Source organism: Callospermophilus lateralis, chromosome 7 (genome assembly GCF_048772815.1).
Source record: "Callospermophilus lateralis isolate mCalLat2 chromosome 7, mCalLat2.hap1, whole genome shotgun sequence".
NCBI classification, from domain to species: domain Eukaryota; kingdom Metazoa; phylum Chordata; class Mammalia; order Rodentia; family Sciuridae; genus Callospermophilus; species Callospermophilus lateralis.
In genome coordinates, this window is record NC_135311.1 from 124,964,842 (window position 1) to 124,982,259 (window position 17,418).

A 17,418-nucleotide genomic window follows, 5' to 3' on the forward strand; every position below is an offset into this window, starting at 1 on the left:
AAACTATGGATTTAGCCTAGGTGCCTTTCAACAGATGAATGGATAAAGAAAATGTGGTATATATACACAATGGAATACTACTCAGCCTTAAAGAGAAATAAAATTATGGCATTGGTCAATAAATGTTAAATGAATGGAACCGGTAACTATCATGCTAAGTGAAATAAGCCAATTCCCCAAAACCAAAGGCCGAATACTCTTTCTGATATGAAGATGATAACTCACAATAAAGGGTGAGGGTAGGGAAGAATAGAAGTACTTTGGATTAGACAAAGGGGAATGAAGGTAAGGGATGAGGAATGGAAATAGGAAAGATAGTAGGATGAATTGGACATGGCTTTCCTATGTGCATATAGATTACATGACCAATGAAATTCTATATCATGTACAACCAGAAGGATGAGAAATTATACTCCATATATGAATGTCAAAATATATTCTACTGTCATGTAAAATAAGAATAAAATTTTTTAAATTAAAAAAATTAACACACTTAATGAATCTCACACATATATACACACACACACACACACACAAACAAAAAACACAAAACAAAACAGAAAAAACCCTGGATGGCCCCTTTAATAAGGGTTTCCCTGACAAAGCCTGGAAGCCATCTCACTTGACTATACAGTCTTCTATTCATCTTACAGGTATCAGAGACTTTTACATATAAACTGCACAGGATAGGCTTTAGTATAGAAGAGAAGAAAGATTCTAAGCTACACTGGGACTAAGATTCCCCCAGGTTCTACATAACATTTACAACTCAGTGGCTGCAGCAGCATAAAGAAACTATATTTACTCTTTTGTGTACCACCCAACAATCAGATATACATGCATGTGCACAACACACAGATGGTGTCCCTCCCTCACTACACACACTATATTGATCTCAGCAGCTGGTGTAAGCTCTTGGACAAAGGACTCTCCATAAATTCCATGTTCTTTGATAAAAGAAGATGGGAAAGCATGGGTATGGGGGCATATGCCTGTAATCCCAGCAATTTAGGAAGCCAAGGCAAGAGGAATGTAGTTGGAGGTTAGTCTCAGCAACTTAGCAAGGCCTCAAACAATTTAGCAGGACCTTCTCTCAAGAAATTTAAAAAAGGTTGGAGATATAGCTCAGTGATAAAATATCTTGGGTTTGATCTTCAATACCTGCCCCCTCTGCAAAAAAAAAAAAAAAAAAAAACTATATAGTCCTAGGTCTACTGTCAACTAGCTATGTAACTCACCAATTTACATCTCAGTTTTTTCATCTGTAAAACGAATCTATAGGGAAGAAAGGATCTCATACACTGATTCAGAAGTCTGCAATGCTTACCTTGATCTGCCTACGGATGAGGTCTCTAGTAATGTTGACTTTTGCCATCTTCTCTTAATGGGTTCAACAGGAAGAAGCTATGGAAGGATCTTCAGGATCCTGGTGCATTCCAGCCAAGTCCAGATTCACAAGACACACATTTAATTCCCTGGAGGAAGAAACATCATAAATTTGGGGAGTAGAATAAGGTGACTTCAGGGCTTGATTCAACAAAAAACAGTCCACCAGCCCAATCAATGAAATATTTCCTGTGATTTGTGTCAGAGTGGGTTGGTCCTGATCTGTAGTGTTGAAGAACCCTTGGAATGCGTAAAGACAGGGAGGACAGAGACTCATAAGCACAGGAAAGACTGGAATAAACACTGATAGACTCATGCAAGCTTCATCAGAAAATTGGGGCAGGGGTGGGGATTGGATACGTGTACAAAAGAAAACACATCCTGAAAGTCAGAACAAGGTGCAGAGCTAGAGAGATGTAAGTTTCTCTTGCTCAGTTTGCACGGTGGCAGCCCATCTGAACATTCAATTATGCTTCAAATCTCTGGTCCTCAACTTGAAGAATCAAAGACAGAACACAACTCTCTCATAGATTCACATAATCTAATAGTGGAAAGAGGAGTGTCCAGGTAGCTCAACAAATGGAAGTTCCTCGAGGGTCGTGAGCCCCTTCCTACATGCCTTGCTCTATCTCTTCACCTGTATCCTCTGTAATAGCCTTAATAATAAACCTGAAATTAAAAAAAAAAAAGTGACACAGAAGTGTAATGGTGACCATGTCCAAGATTCAACCCAATAAAGAAATTCCTCTTTAACATCCTGATAGATCCACCTTTAGTCTCACCAGATTTGAATATATCCCTGTGTTATACTGCCCTGGTTGGAAAGAACACATAATCCCATTTCTGAGAATTCTGCACAGAAAAACTAAAAATGTCAAGGAAAAAAGTTCCACACTTAAGCATATTCATCCAGAATTTTTTAACAGCAAAAAACAAAAATAAAGCTACAAGTTTCCAATAAAATAGGAATAGCTAAATAATATAGTCGATATTATGCAGAGATTAAAAATGTAAAAAATGCTTATATCATAGCATGCTGCTTTTTGAACAAATACATCATAGCTATGCTTTAAAAAGGAAATATAAAAAAATAGCTGTTTTGGATAAGAGTATGGCTGATTTTTTCCTTCAAATTTTCAAATGTTTTAATTTTTTTCCCCTAGAAAGACACATTAATTTTTTTTTTCTTTTTTGGAACCAGGGATTGAATTAGAGGCACTCAACCACTGAGCCACATCCCCAGCTCTTTTTTATATTTTATTCAGAGATAGGGTCTCACTGAGTTGCTCAGGGCCTTGCTAAATTGCTAACGCTGGCTTTGAACTTGCAATCCTCCTGCCTCAGCCTCCTGAGCTGCTGGATTACAGGCATGGGCCACCGCCCCTGGTATATTAATTCTAAATCAGTAAAAAAACAAACAAACAAAAAAAACGGAGGGAGAAAAAAATTAATATTTTTTTGTTTTTTGTGGTGTTAGGGACGGAACCCTGGGCCTTGCACATGCTAGACAAGTGTTCTACCACTGAGCTATATCCCTACCTACTGTTTTTTTGTTTTGTTTTGTACCCTTTTTTGGTACTAGGAACTGAACCCAGGGGTGCTTCACCATTGAGCCACGTCTCCAGCCCTTTTTATTTTTTATTTTGAGACAAGTTCTCATCAAATTGTTTAGGGCTTCGATAAATTGCTGAAGCTAGCCTCAAACTTGTTATCCTCCTGCTTTAGGCTGTTGTTGGGATTTCAAGTATGTGCCACCACGCCCAGCCCACCTATCATTTTTAAAGGAAGTTCTGTTTCTTGTTATTTCCATATTTTGGTCCTACTTCCACTTCTGGGCCATACAGAAGTCTACTCTTTCTTCCCTATGATGGTTCTCTGTGCTGTGAGAATGTCTGTACTTCCACCAGGTCTCTCCACAAATCATCCCAGACATTAGGACCTCCCAAGGCCATTTCTGGATCTTCCACCAACCATCTGCAGATTTCTAACACACCCTCATGAAATTACACCTTTTTTACCTGACCTGTGAATAGCCTCACTCCTTTCTTTTGGCATTTAACACAAAAGGAAACTATATTTCTAAACATTACATTATTGCAGGGATTTTTTTCCCCTTTAATGCTAAAACTTGCTGCTTGATTAGGTGTCCCCATTCAACTTGAGTTCTTTGGGACTAATGTCTCCAAAATTGATTTTTGGGATCATAAGCTGTTAAAAAGGCGTCTCTTACAGCACCTGTAAGCACCAAGAACATCCAGGAATACCAACTGAAAACAACTACATTTTCAAGATGACTGTTTTAGCACTCTTTGGCAATCAGATAATTAATATAAGCTAGAGCTGGGGTTGTAGCTCAGTGGTAGAGCGGTTGCCTAGCATGTGTGAGGCACCGAGTTCAATTCTGAGCACCACATATAAATAAAATAAAGGTCCACTGACAACTAAAAAAAGAAAAAAGATAAAAATACTGGCTACAATTGTGTCTATACTTTGATTTGTTGTATAATGATCAAACCCAAAACAAAAATATAATTTCATGCAATCACCAAGAATGTGAGATAAACTATATTAAAATAAAAATAACACCAAACTAGGAAGAATGTGTGACCTTGCTCAAGTCTCTCTCACAGGCACAGGAACAAAACACTGAAGGGGCATGTATGTTACCATAAAAAGGTTCATTCCTTGCCCCTACTGTTTTCCTTGGAGAACTGCCATGGAAGTCAAGTGAAACAATGTAAATCAGAAGTTTTTTTGTTTGTGTGTTTTTGTTTTTTTCCAGGCAAGGGGTATAGCTCAGCAGCAGAGGACTGGCTTAACATATATGAAGCCCTGGGTTCAATCCCTGACAGAAAGGAAAAAAAGTATTTTTCTCTTAAGAATACAAATGCTGGGGCTGGGGTTGTGGCTCAGTAGTAGTGCACACATCTGGCGTGTGTGAGGCACTGGGTTTGATCCTCAGCACCACATAAAAATAAATAAATAAATAAACAAACAAATAAATAAGTAAATAAAATAAAGGTATTGTATCCATCTACAATTAAAAAAATTTTTTTCAAAAAGAATGCAAATGCTTTTATCTGCTAAGAATAGTAATTAACCAAATATTATGTATTTGCTATGTGCCAGGCATTGTACTAATTCATTCATTAACTCATATATTTATTCATTTAACCAATGAATGCAAGAAGCTTCTACTATGTGCCAGATACTGTTCCAGGCCCAGGAGATACAGCAGTAAGCAAAACAGGCAGGGTACTTATATTGTAGCAGGAGGAAACAGACAATAAACAATAATAGAAGACTGGGGATGTAGCTCAGTGGTTGAGTGCTTGCCTAGCTGGACACAAGACCCTAGTTTGATCCCCAGTACCACAAAAAATGAACATAAAACAAAACAAAATACTCAACACACACACCCACAAACATAAATAAAATAAGAAGATATCCAACAGTGAAAAATGCTGTGATGACAATGAAACTAGATGATGTGAGAATGACTCATGAGCTATTTTTAGACTTGAGGTCAAAGATGATGTAGTGGTCATTTTTGGAATTGTCTGGCTGCTCCACACCCCTTCCCATATTTTGGGAATTCCCTATCTAATGAGTCTGGTGGGAAGCAGAGCCCCTTCCCACTGTGAAGTGGGAATGATGCCAACTGAGATTCTCTAAGGCTCCCTTATAGCTAGAATGGGCACATATGATCCACGCTATACCAACAGACCCTTCATTCCTGGACCCTGAATTGGTTTCTAGTGTCACAGTCTGAAGACAGCAAAGAGTCCCTGCTGGGGTATAGCAATGGGTGGCTACAGTGACCACCCAGGTCCAGAGCTGCTGGTGGCAGTGGAATGCACTGTGTGAATGGTGATGGCAATAGTGTCCTCACTGGACTGGTTCTGTGAATTACTGCCCAGATTCTCTTGTACTAGCCTATTTTTTCAAGCCTGGCTCTGTGGTCTTCCCTGATGTTTTGTAACCTTCTCTAATCCCCTTTCAATCATCAGCCAGACTTGGTTTCTGTTGCTTACAATTACAAATTCTGCCTAATACAAAGGGGTTGAGAAGATGACATTAAAGCTGAAACATGAACGACAAACAAAGAACTGGGGGAAGACAGTTCCAAAGGGAGGGTGTTAAGGCAGTAGAGGAAAAGAGGCTCAAAAATTTGTAAGGTACTGGGCTGGGGTTGTGGCTCAGTGGTAGAGCGCTCACCTCACATGTGCAAGACCCTGTGTTCGATCCCCAGCACCACATAAAAATAAATAAGTGAAATAAAGGTATTGTGTACAACTACAACTAAAAAAAAAATATTTTAAAAAATTTGTAAGGTACAATCTACCATCACCATTCTACAGATAAGAAAATAGATTCATGGTCATAAAACAATTTTCACAACATCACTCTGCTAATAAACTTGGAGCTGGAGCAGGGATTTGAGTCCAGGGCTATGAGTCTAAAGCCCATACTGTTAACCATTATGGCATACAACGATCTACAATAATGTTCACTATGAAAATATCCCAAAAGAGCCAACTAAATTGTCACTACTCATTAATTTTCTTACAAAATTAACTGAGTATTTATCAATCATCAAGCAATTTTTTGTTAGATATGGGGAACATTGAGATGAAAGGCATAGTACATATACTAAGCGAGATCAGAATCAAAGACAAGGGGGTTTAGCTAAAATTGGCATGTGGCTTAGATATACTAAAAGGTACAAGAGAGGCAAGGCAAAACAAAACAAAACCAGACTAGCAGGAAACCACATTCAGTCAAAATGTAAAATGGAACTGAGTGTGGTGGTGCATGCTAGAATTCCAATGACTTGGGAAGCTGAGGCAGGAGGATCATAAGTTCACTGCCAGCCTTATCAACTTAGTGAGACCCTGTCTCAAAATAAAAAGTACTGGGAATGTAGTTCAGTGCCCCTGGGTTCTATTCCCAGTACAAAAAAAAAAAAAAGAAAAAGAAAAAAAAGGAAAGAAAAAGGGTAAAATGGAGCCAGGTGCGGTGGCATACACATGTAATCCTAGAAATTGTGGAGGCTAAGGCAGGAGAATTGCAAATTTAAGGCTGGTCTCAGCAATTTAGTGATCCTCTTTCAAAAGGGCTGGGAATGTAGCTCAGAAATACAGTACCCCTGGGTACAATCCCTAGAACAGCAAAAGAAAAAAAAAAAAAAAAAAAGCAAAGTGGAAATTGGGATTTATAACAGAGTGAAAGGCAGAGACTTGGAAAAACTAAAGTGTAAAATTCAATAATTCAATACAACTAATACCTAGCTAGCATTCTGATGAAGTTTTTTTGTTTTTTGTTTTTTTGTTTTTTGCTCCCATTCTGAGAAAAAAAGGATAATGTAATAGCAGATAGTTTGTCCTGGACCACGGCCTACCTTCTCCCTTCACAAGGAAACAGAAATTGTCTTTCCACAAACTTTTTACAGGCAGACAAACAAAACTGGGAACACATCTAAGTGGATATTATTTAAAAGATTCACACCAGGAGGGAAATACCCTTAAATCTATGAAGGGGCAAAACTAGTTTTATACTTCAATCCAAAAGTATCTTAAACACAAATAATTAGATCAATAACAATAGTTATTGGATGATAAGGAGATTTAATCATGGTCAAACTTTAAAACATGATTTTAAGGGGGGTTCTTGAAGTAGTGAAAAATTTAGATATGGAATGAGAGACTTGGAATTGATACAAGGAAGTTACATATATGATTAAATAGTAGAGAGAACTACATCATGGGGATTTCTCTCTCTGGTGTGGTATGCAAATTACATAATGTTCAGTTCTGCTGAGAGGCAAAAAGGCTGAAATTAGTGACTTTAAGAATTCAGAAAAAAATTTTAAAAGTGCTAGACTTTGAAAATATAGCTGACACTGGGTGTAGTGCCTTATTCATGCAATCCCAGCTATTTGGGAGGCTGAAACAGGAGGATGAAAAGCTGGAGGTTAGCCTCAACAACTCAGCAAGATCCTATCTCAAAATTAAAAAAAAAAAAAAAAAAAGGACTAGCATGTATGAGGCTCTGGGTGTGAGAGCATTTGACTAGCACGCTGCAGGCCCTGGATGGAATCCCCAGTATTTGCGGAGCATGTGTGCACGCGCACACACACACAAGAAATAGAAAAAAGGAAGGAAGGAAGGAAAATACAGCAGAGAGGGCTGGGGTTGTGGCTCAAGTGGTAGCGCGCTCGCCTGGCATGCATGCGGCCCGGGTTCGATCCTCAGCACCACATACAAACAAAGATGTTGTGTCCGCCGAAAACTAAAAAATAAATAAATATTAAAAAATTCTCTCTCTCTCTCTCTGACTCTCACACTCTTTCTAAAAAAAAAAAAGAAAGAGAAAATACAGCAGAGAACATGTCAAATACAGACCATTCTCTTTAAAGAGAACTCAATATGGTGCCAGGCATGGTGGGGCACACCTGTAATCTCAGAGACTTGGAAGGCTGAGAAGGCAACTTACTAAGGCCCTAAGCAACTTAGTGACGCCCTATCCCCAAAAATAAAATGGGCTGGGAATGTAGATCAGTGGTAAAGTACCCCTGGGTTCAATCTCCAAAATCCCACCCAAAAGAGATCACAGTATAGTTGTCCTTAACAACAATATAGTTGTCCTTAACAGAATATCAGTGGCAGCAACACCATCGTAATCAGAGTCATTGAAAGACTTTAGTCCCTTTTTCAAATAGGAAATTTAACTGAATTAACAATAGGAATAACAATGACAATAAATTCAAGAAGGAATAACGTGGAATAATAAATTAAATATTGTTTATACTAATTTTTTCATACATATTAGAAGAAAGCACAAAAATGACAGCAAGGAAATAAATTAAACATATGAGAGTAGAACAAGGCACCCTGGAAATCACTAAAGGAAAATGGGGACCATGACAGGCCACAGGAAATGTTCAATGCATATTTTCTTCATTCTAAGGCAAACACAGTTAATTTAATATATCCTGATATTCACACTTAAAGCTCTAATACCACTGAGGGCTAAATTATTTACAGAATGTGAAAGCTTAACAAAAATTTCTTCAGCTAGAGTACAAAGGTTTAAGAACAGCATCTTCCATAGTTTAGGATACTGCAGGCCAGCTCTAACAGGTACTCAATGAAAAGCAAGAAGAAAGGGCTGGGGATGTGGCTCAAGTGGTAGCGCGCCCATGCCTGGCGAGCGTGCGGCCCGGGTTCGATTCTCAGCACCACGTACAAACAAAGATGTTGTGCCTGCCAATAACTAAAAAATAAAATATTAAAAAAAATTCTCTCTCTCTCACTCTCTCTTAAAAAAATTATTAAAAAAAAAGAAAAGCAAGAAGAAAGATAAATGTCTGAGCTAAGGATATGACAAAAAAAAAAAACTATGGCACACAGGAAAACATAATATTATAATAAAAATATGAGCTGCTATGTAGATGTTACACCTCTGGTATTCTGTTCCTGGAGCTCTAAAATGCCTAGTACTTTAGCCTCATCTCTTTCACAAACTTTCATTTTAAAACTGGAAAACTCTCTTCTCTGAACATATCTCTGCTAGTATGAAGAATGTTAATAACAGTATATAATATTCCCTGGGCATAGTGGCATATGCTTGGAATTAGCTTCTCAGGAGGCTAAGGCAGGAGAAATGAAAGTTCAAGGCTAGCCTGGGCAACTTAGCAAGACACTGTCTCAAAATTAAATAAACAAATAAAGGGCTAGAGAGAGAGAGCTCAATGAGAAAGTACCCCTGGGTTCAGTCCCCATGTACTTAAAAAAAAATTCAATTAATTGCTCAATTTGGAGGAATTGATCTACTCACAATGCAAAGGGTACCAATAATATAATAGCCTGAGGTTAATAAGCCTTAGAACAAAGCCCATCCGCAAAGATTACCTATCTGGAACCAAGGACTGAATGGTAATATTCCAACAAAAGGACCACACATGCCATGTGTGCCATAGTCCTATCTGGATAATGTAACAAAAAGAGAACAGACTTCAAATACTGAGGTATCTGGGGGGCCTGAATTCCAGCCCTTTCAACATGCCAATTAGGCAAGTTATTTAAATTTTCTAAGTTAATTAACGGCTGGGCACGGTAGCACATACCTGTAATCCTAGCAGCTTGGGAGGTGGAGGCAGGAGGATCGCAAGTTCAAAGTTAGCCTCAGCAATTTAGCGAGGTGCTAAGAAACTCAGTGAGACCCTGTCTCTAATAAAATACAAAATAGGGCTGAGGATGTGGCTCAGTGGTCAAGTGTCCCCGAATTCAATCCCTGGTGCCTCCGCAAAAAAAAATTTTTTCTGAGTTTTAATTTCCTCATTTGTAAAATGAGGCTGTTGTGAGAAATAAATTATCTATGAAAGTGTATAATAGTACCTGGATCACAGTAGGTGCTCAAGAGATGTTAGCCAACTGTGAATTTTACTAAAACCTGATAACTCTTGTTATATATGCTCAGTAGTATAGGTTACATTTCTTTCTCATTTCTCTACCAGAAACAATGAGAATCCCACTGTAGTATTGGGCAGGGGGCAGTCAGGGCAGGGAGTATAGTCTTTATCACCTGTGTTAGCTTTGAAAAGCAAGATCAAAAGGAAAATGTGACTTGTTAAAAATAAAGATATGCCACACAAAAATTTGTGCAAGAATGTTTACAGTAGCATTATTCATCATAGCCAAAAGGCAAAAACAATTGCCTATCAAGCAATGACTAGATTTTTAAAATGTGTACACCCACATTTGTTATTTGACTGTAAAAAGTAATAAGTATTGATACATAATAAACATAGATGAACTTAGAAACATTATTCTAAGTGCAAGACTATATATTGTATGCTTCCATTAATATGAAATGTTATTGGGGAGCACTGTGGCATACACATATAATTCCAGCAGCTCGAGAGGCTGAGGCAGAAGGATAGCAAGCAAATTCAAGGCCAGCTTTAGTAAGGACCTAAGCAACTTAGTAAGAGTTTTTTGTTTGTTTGTTTGTTTGTTTGTTTTTTGGTACTGGGTATTGATTTCAGGGGCACTCAGCCACATTCCCAGCTCTATTTGTATTTTATTTAGAGACAGGGTCTTACTGAGTTGCAGCACCTTGCCGTTGCTGAGGCTGGCTTTGAAATCGTGATTCTTCTGCCTCAGCCCCCTGAGCAGCTGAAGACCCTGTCTTAAAATAAAAAATAAAAAGGGCTGGCGATGTAGCTTAGTAGTTAAGCACCCTCAGTTTGATCCTCAGATATGTGTGTGTGTGTGTGTATATATATATATATATATATATGGTTGGGGCTATAGCTCAGTGTCAGAGCACTTGCCTAGCATGTGTGAGGCACTGGGTTCGATCCTCAGCATCACATAAAAATAAACTAATAAAGGTATTCTGTCCATTTACAACTACAAAAAAATTTTATAGGGCTGGGGATGTGGCTCAAGCGGTAGCACGCTCGCCTGGCATACATGCGGCCCGGGTTCGATCCTCAGCACCACATACAAATAAAGATGTTGTGTCCGCCGAAAACTAAAAAATAAATAAATAAATAATTCTCTCTCTGTGTGTCTCTTTTTTAAAAAAAATTTATAGCCATCTTACTGAGTATGAAGTGGTGTTTCATTGTGGTGTAAGGTTCCTTTTTGAGGTGAAAGAATGTTTTAAAACTATGGAGGTTGGGCATGGTGGCACATGCCTGAACACCCAGTAACTCAGGAGGGTGAGGCGGAGGATGGCAAGTTTGAGGCCAGCCTGGGCAACTTAGCTAGGTCCTAAGCAACTTAGTGAGACCCTGTCTCTAAATAAAAAAGAAAATAATAAGGTCTGGGAATGTGGCTCAGTGGTTAAGCACCCTTGGGGGTTATATCCAAAGTATCAAAAAAATAAAATAAAATAAAAAAGCACACCTCAGGCTGAGGATGTGGTTTAATGGCAGAATATGTGCCTAGCATGTGCAAAGCCCTGGGTTCCATTCCCAGCACATTTTTTTTTTAAGAGAGAGTGAGAGAGGGAGAGAGAGAGAGAAAGAATTTTTTAATATTTATTTTTTAGTTATCGGCGGACACAACATCTTTGTTTGTATGTGGTGCTGAGGATCGAACCCGGCCGCACGCATGCCAGGCGAGCGTGCTACCGCTTGAGCCACATCCCCAGCCCCCATTCCCAGCACATTAAAAAAAAAAAAAAAAAAGGAAAAGCCCACCTCAAATGGTTAAACATAGAATTAACACATGACCTAGAAATCCCAATCCTAGGTATATATCCAAGAGAACTGAAAACAAATAGCCATATAAAAATTTATACAGGAATGTTCACAGTAATGTTATTTATAATAGTCCCAAAGTAGAAACAACCCAAATGCCCATTAACTTATGAATGGATAAATACAATGTCGTATAGTCAAATAATGGAATATTATTTACATAAAAAGAATGACATACTGGTTTATACTACAATATGGATAACTGGAAACATTCTAAGTGTAAGAAGTCAGTCACAAAAGACAATGTGTTAAAAAATTAGTAAAAAAATAAATACATAAGTGATTTGTTTATTTTTAGGATGATTAAAGCAATGTACTATATGATTTCTTATATAAAATTTCAAGAACGGGAAAACCTATAGAGACAGAAAGTAAATTAGTGGTTGTTTAAGGCTAAAAGAGGAGATGGGGATGACCGGTGGACAGGTGGTAATATCTTAAAAGTATGTATTTCTCAAATATATGAAAAAATGTTCAACATCATTAGCAATTAGGGAAATGAAAAATCAAAACTACACTGATATTTCGTCTCACACCAGTCAGAATGGCATCATCAAGAATATGATGAATAATAAATGTTGGAGAGGATGTGGGGAAAAAGGAACAGTTTTACACTGTTAGTGGGATTGTAAATTATTGAAATTAGTATAAAAGTTCCTTAAAATACTAGGTATGAAACAATGATATGACTCAGCTATACCACTCCTTGGTAATCATCCTAAAGAATTAAAGTCAGCATACCATAGCAATACATGCATACCCATGTTTATAGCAGCACAATTCACAATAGCCAAACTATGGAACCAGCCTAGATATCCATCAGCAGATGAATGGATAAATAAAATGTAGTATATATACACAATGGAGTTTTATTTAGCCACAAAGAAAAATGAAATTATCATTCACAGGAAAATGGATGGAACTTGAGACCATTATGTTAAGAGAAATAAGCCAAACTCAGAAGGTCAAGAGACATGTTTTCTCTCACATGTGGAAGCTAGAGAGGAAAAAGGGAAAGAAAGGTGGGGGGTGAACAAATGAAAAGGAAAGAGAAACCAGTAGAATGGAGGAAGGCGATCAGAAGGTAGGAGAAGAGAAATAGAAGAGTGCTGGGGAGGGATACTGGTCAAATTATAACTGTGATACTGTGTGCATGTACTAATGAGCAACAACAAACCCCACCATATGTACAACTATAACGCACCAATAAAAAATGTAGAGGAAAAAAAATACGTGCTTCTTTCTTTGAGTGATGGAAGTGTTCTAAAATGAGATAGTGATGAGGGTTGCGAACTTTGCGACTACTAAAAACAGCTAATTGTATACTTTTTTATGGTATGTGAATTATATATCAATTATTAAGAAAAGCCCCAGATCTTTTTTCCTTTTCTCTACCTCAAAAACCACAACTTACATATAAAAAGAAAATTTACTTCTTATCCTTTCCTCCTGTCTGTATCCTACCTTGAACGGGAGGAGTATGTGGCTTTTGTTCCTTAAAAAACAAAGCATCCTGAGGGCCAGCTCTTCATCTCATTCATCTATTAATCCTCCTAGGTCTCCCAGGAGTGATGAATTTAGAAGGTACTAATAATGATTACTGAACTGTTTCTTAATGAATAACAACATGACTACCTTGCATACATTATAATATTTTATTCCTATCAAAGTGCTCTTGTTCATACTTTTAAATTGCTTCAGAACTATCCTGTGAGGAATCCATAAAGCTATTATTATCCCCACTTAACAAGGGATAACTGAAGCACAACATTACATGATACTGAGGAAGAAGCACTGGACTGGGATCTGGGGTCTTGTGCTCCAAGCCAGCCTCTGCTTTTAACTGGCTGTATGACCCTTAGTGAGGCATTTCATTCTCTGTCTCTTTTTCCATCTGTAAAATGCAAGGCTGACTCAGATATGAGCTACAAAACTCCTTCCAATAACCCTCTCCTATGATTCCAAGGAGATATTACTATTTAGCAGCAAATAGAAGAGAGAATTTAAATCATCTGTATTATTTTCCTCTGGACATGTTGCCTCCAGCCAGGGTGACAACTAGACTCCCCTTCGACATTCTCAATTATGCAAAAGACATGCTCAAGTTTTCTTTAACTCTATTTGTGGTGGTTTTCCTAGTGGAGCAATCCTACAGAAAAAAAAATGCAACAAAGTGAAGACCAAGCTGTATTTTCAATTCATAAAGGTCACTAGAAGTAGCATAATAAGAATTGAGTTGTGGAATATAACAGATCTAAGGTTCAAATTCCAGCTCTGCCACTATTTTCTGTGTGACTTAACATTTCTTTTTTTTTAATATTTATTTTTTAGTTGGACACAATACCTTTATTTTGTTTATTTATTTTTATGTGGTGCTGAGGATTGAACCCAGGGCCTCACACGTGCTAGGCGAGAGCTCTACCGCTGAACCACAACCCCAGCCCTATGACTTAACATTTCTAAACCTCAGTTTCCTAAATTAATAATACCCACCTTTGCAGGGTATTAAGAAATGGAAGAGCACATGTGTAAAATGCCTGATACCAAGGCTGGTAAATGATACTTATTGAACATTCTAAATGTTTTACAAGTGCTATCTATCTCACAGATTCCTCATAACAGCCCTATGAGACAGGTGCTATTATTATCCTCACTTTACAGATGCAGGATCTCAAGCACAGAAAATTAACTTACCAAAGTTACATAGTTATTAAACAGAGTCAATCTAGATATTCTGACCCCAGAGTCCAGGCCATTGACAACCAAAAAATAATTATTATTACTATCTCTAATTGAACTACATCCAAGTCAAAATTGCCCTGGCTGGGGATTTAGCTTAGTGGTAGAACACCTGCTTAGCATGTGCAAAGCCCTGGGTTCATTCCCAGCACCAAAACCCAAACAAACAAACAAACAAAACAAAACCCTCACTCTTCTGGTCTCAAACACAACTTTAGAATGCCACTTCAGGGACATGGACTAAGCTAGCACAAGGAGAGTTCCTAGAAAAGGTGTGGCTGGTAGGAAGTCTCATCAGTGAAGCACCTTTGGAAATGTTCCTTACCACATTTGAGGCTCCTGACTCAAATGATCCCACTTGGGGTTGACTGAAGCTTTCTCTAAGGAAGTCAATCCTAAGAAATTCTTTACTTTCTTGGGAGATTAAATGAGAACTCACTTTGATACCTCCTCTGCCTGAATGGACTTTATAGTCCCATTTGAGTTGTGAACATTTTTTTTTTTTGTATGTTTTCAGAACTTTGCTTTTCAGTGATCATAGTTTACCTGCCTTCTCCTAAGCCCACAATTATCATAAGATAGAAGGGAACAGAAAGAGAAAAAGAAACATATTTTGATAATGCTGTCCTCTCTCCATATTTAACGAAGAGCATCTAATCTTGGCTTTACCTTTAATTTGCATCTTTTCAAATCCTGCCCCAATCAAAGTACTACCTCTTGGAGGGAAGTCGCTGAAGTTTCACCCTCTAACTCTACTTAGCAGAAAGATCAAACAAAAATAAGCCAATCAATTTGGAAATGCTTCCTTTCTAACTCAGTTACATCTGTGCTACATCCAGATGTGTCACTCAAGAGGGAACCAGTACGACAGCAGCCCCCAAACACTCAGGCCTCAACTGAAAAAGGTGCCCAAAAAGGGCTACCTGGCTCAAACTCTGAGAAAGGTTCCCTAAAGATTCAGAAATAAGCACTTTTATTTTTCCTGAAAATAGAAAATGGGTTCATTAAAAAAAGATAAAACCTTACAAAGGTTCTGCCCTTCAAAGCCCTGGATAGCTCCCTGGGCAAGGTCTTATCCTGCTTCCCCCGCCCCCCACAACCCCATCCCCAAGAAAATGGGGTTAATACCGCCCCAGATGGCTACAAGGAGGATTAAGGTTCAATATTCTTGGCATCCAGCTCTGGCACAGCTCTAGTGTTTCTGACCTTGTTTGTTGTAAAAGAAGATATTAAATATAAAAATGTAAACAGTGACCCCTGAATCTGGCTCTGTGAAAGTGGCTGAGAATTTGCTTTGCACTGGGCCTGAAGCTGCCTCCTATATTCTGACCTGTTGGCTACTTCCTCCCCTTATTCAGGCTTCAAGTTTTTAGTATTAGTCACTATTGTCACAAAGCCCTTTAAAGAGTCTGCAGCTATTACTAATAGTACAAAGAATGAGACCCAGAACTCTGAGGGGTTCACTCAGGCCCAAATTCACCCTGAGGAAGCCAATAAAGTGGTACTCCTTTATCCCCAAGCCCTGGCTCTTGAGGGCAATCAGTGAGGTCCAGTAAAAAGCACATATTATATTATTCAGTCCTCATAAGCTCACTATAACATAGGTACCATCATAAGCCTCACTTTACAAATGAGAAAACTAGCTTAAAGATGACCTGTGACTTAGCCTAGGTCACCAAGCTAACAAGGAACAAACATGGGTGCAAACAGTATCCCTATCATCACTAGCTATGTAACCTCCAGCATATTTCTTTACTTTCTATAGTCTTAAGTTTCTTCATTTGGAGATAATGATTATTTCTACCTTACAGAAGATTTCTGAGGTTTAAGTGAGATATTGTAAAAAAAGTGTCTAGCAAGTGCCCAGTATATAGCAGATAATGAATACATGTCAGTTTTTATAATAAAAAAGATAGGGAGTGGGGCTGGGGTTGTGGCTTAGTGGTAGAGCGCTCATGTAGCATGTGCGAGGCGCTGGGTTCGATCCTCACCACCACATAAAAATAATAAAATAAAGGTATTGTGTCTAACTACAACTAAAAAATTTTAAAAAAAAAGACAGGGAGTTTGATATCATTTTCATAGAATCACACTATTTAAAATACTGAAAGATCACTTAGTTCAATTTTCTACCTGAGTATGGACCCTTCTATCACAGCTGTGAAAAATGCAGCAAACAATCTGCTTGAAAACATCCAATGATGGGTGACTCACTCCCTCAGAAGGTAGTCCATCTTGTTTTTAAAAAGCCAAATTCTTTGCTAGGTGACTCGCTTAGGTATTTTCAATTATAACTATACTACTGAATATGAAGTGGTAACTCATTGCTGTATGAAGTTTCTTTTTGAGGTGACTGAAATGTGTTAAAACTATGGTGGCCAGGCATGGTGGTGCATGCTTGTAATCCCAGCTAATCCAGAGACTGAGGCACCAGTATCACAAGTTCAAGGTTAGCATAGGGAACTTAGTGAAACCCATATCAAAACAAAAGGGCTTGGAATATAATCAGAGGCAGAGGGCTTGCCTAGTATGTACAAGGCCCAGGATTTGAGCCCCAGAACCATAAGAAAAAAAGTAAGTCAAATTTTCTATCAAATCAAAGACTACCCTCTTGGACTTTCTCTCCTTTAATCCTAGTGCTGCCATCTAGAATCATATAGAGAAAGCCCAGTTCCCTCTCTCCATGACAATTCTTCAGGCATTTTCAGGCTGGTATCATGTTTCCCAGGCTCTCTCAACCTTGGTCTTTTCAGCCCCTTATCACATGTCATAGTCCCAAGAGGCAACTCAATATCACAAAGCAGACAGACCTGGGTTTGAATTCCAATCCTTCCTCTTACTAGCTGTGGGATATTAAGCAAGTTTCTTAACTTCTCTGAATCTGTTTCTTCCTATATATAATGAAGAAAATTATTCTGATTTCACAATACAATCATGACTGTTAAATAAAGTAAGAACACTACCTAGTACCAAGCCCAACATACACCAGACCCTCAATAAATGTCAGTCACTTTTTAAGA

General features: G+C 38.2%; 1 protein-coding gene across 4 annotated transcripts in view; it reads right to left on the minus strand.

Annotated features, from left to right (window-relative positions):
* Wdtc1 (WD and tetratricopeptide repeats 1) overlaps nucleotides 1–17,418 on the minus strand; it is a 176,328-nt gene that overhangs the window by 42,879 nt on the left and 116,031 nt on the right. For 3 of the 4 annotated variants that reach the window (XM_077109963.1, XM_076860970.2, XM_076860969.2), the window contains one exon: nucleotides 1,328–1,475. The exons of the other annotated variant lie outside the window; for it this stretch is intronic. In XM_077109963.1, the coding sequence (XP_076966078.1) occupies nucleotides 1,328–1,375 (48 nt within the window). In that variant the 5' untranslated portion in view covers nucleotides 1,376–1,475. The remainder of the gene's footprint in view (nucleotides 1–1,327; nucleotides 1,476–17,418) is intronic. 4 annotated transcript variants of the gene reach the window in all.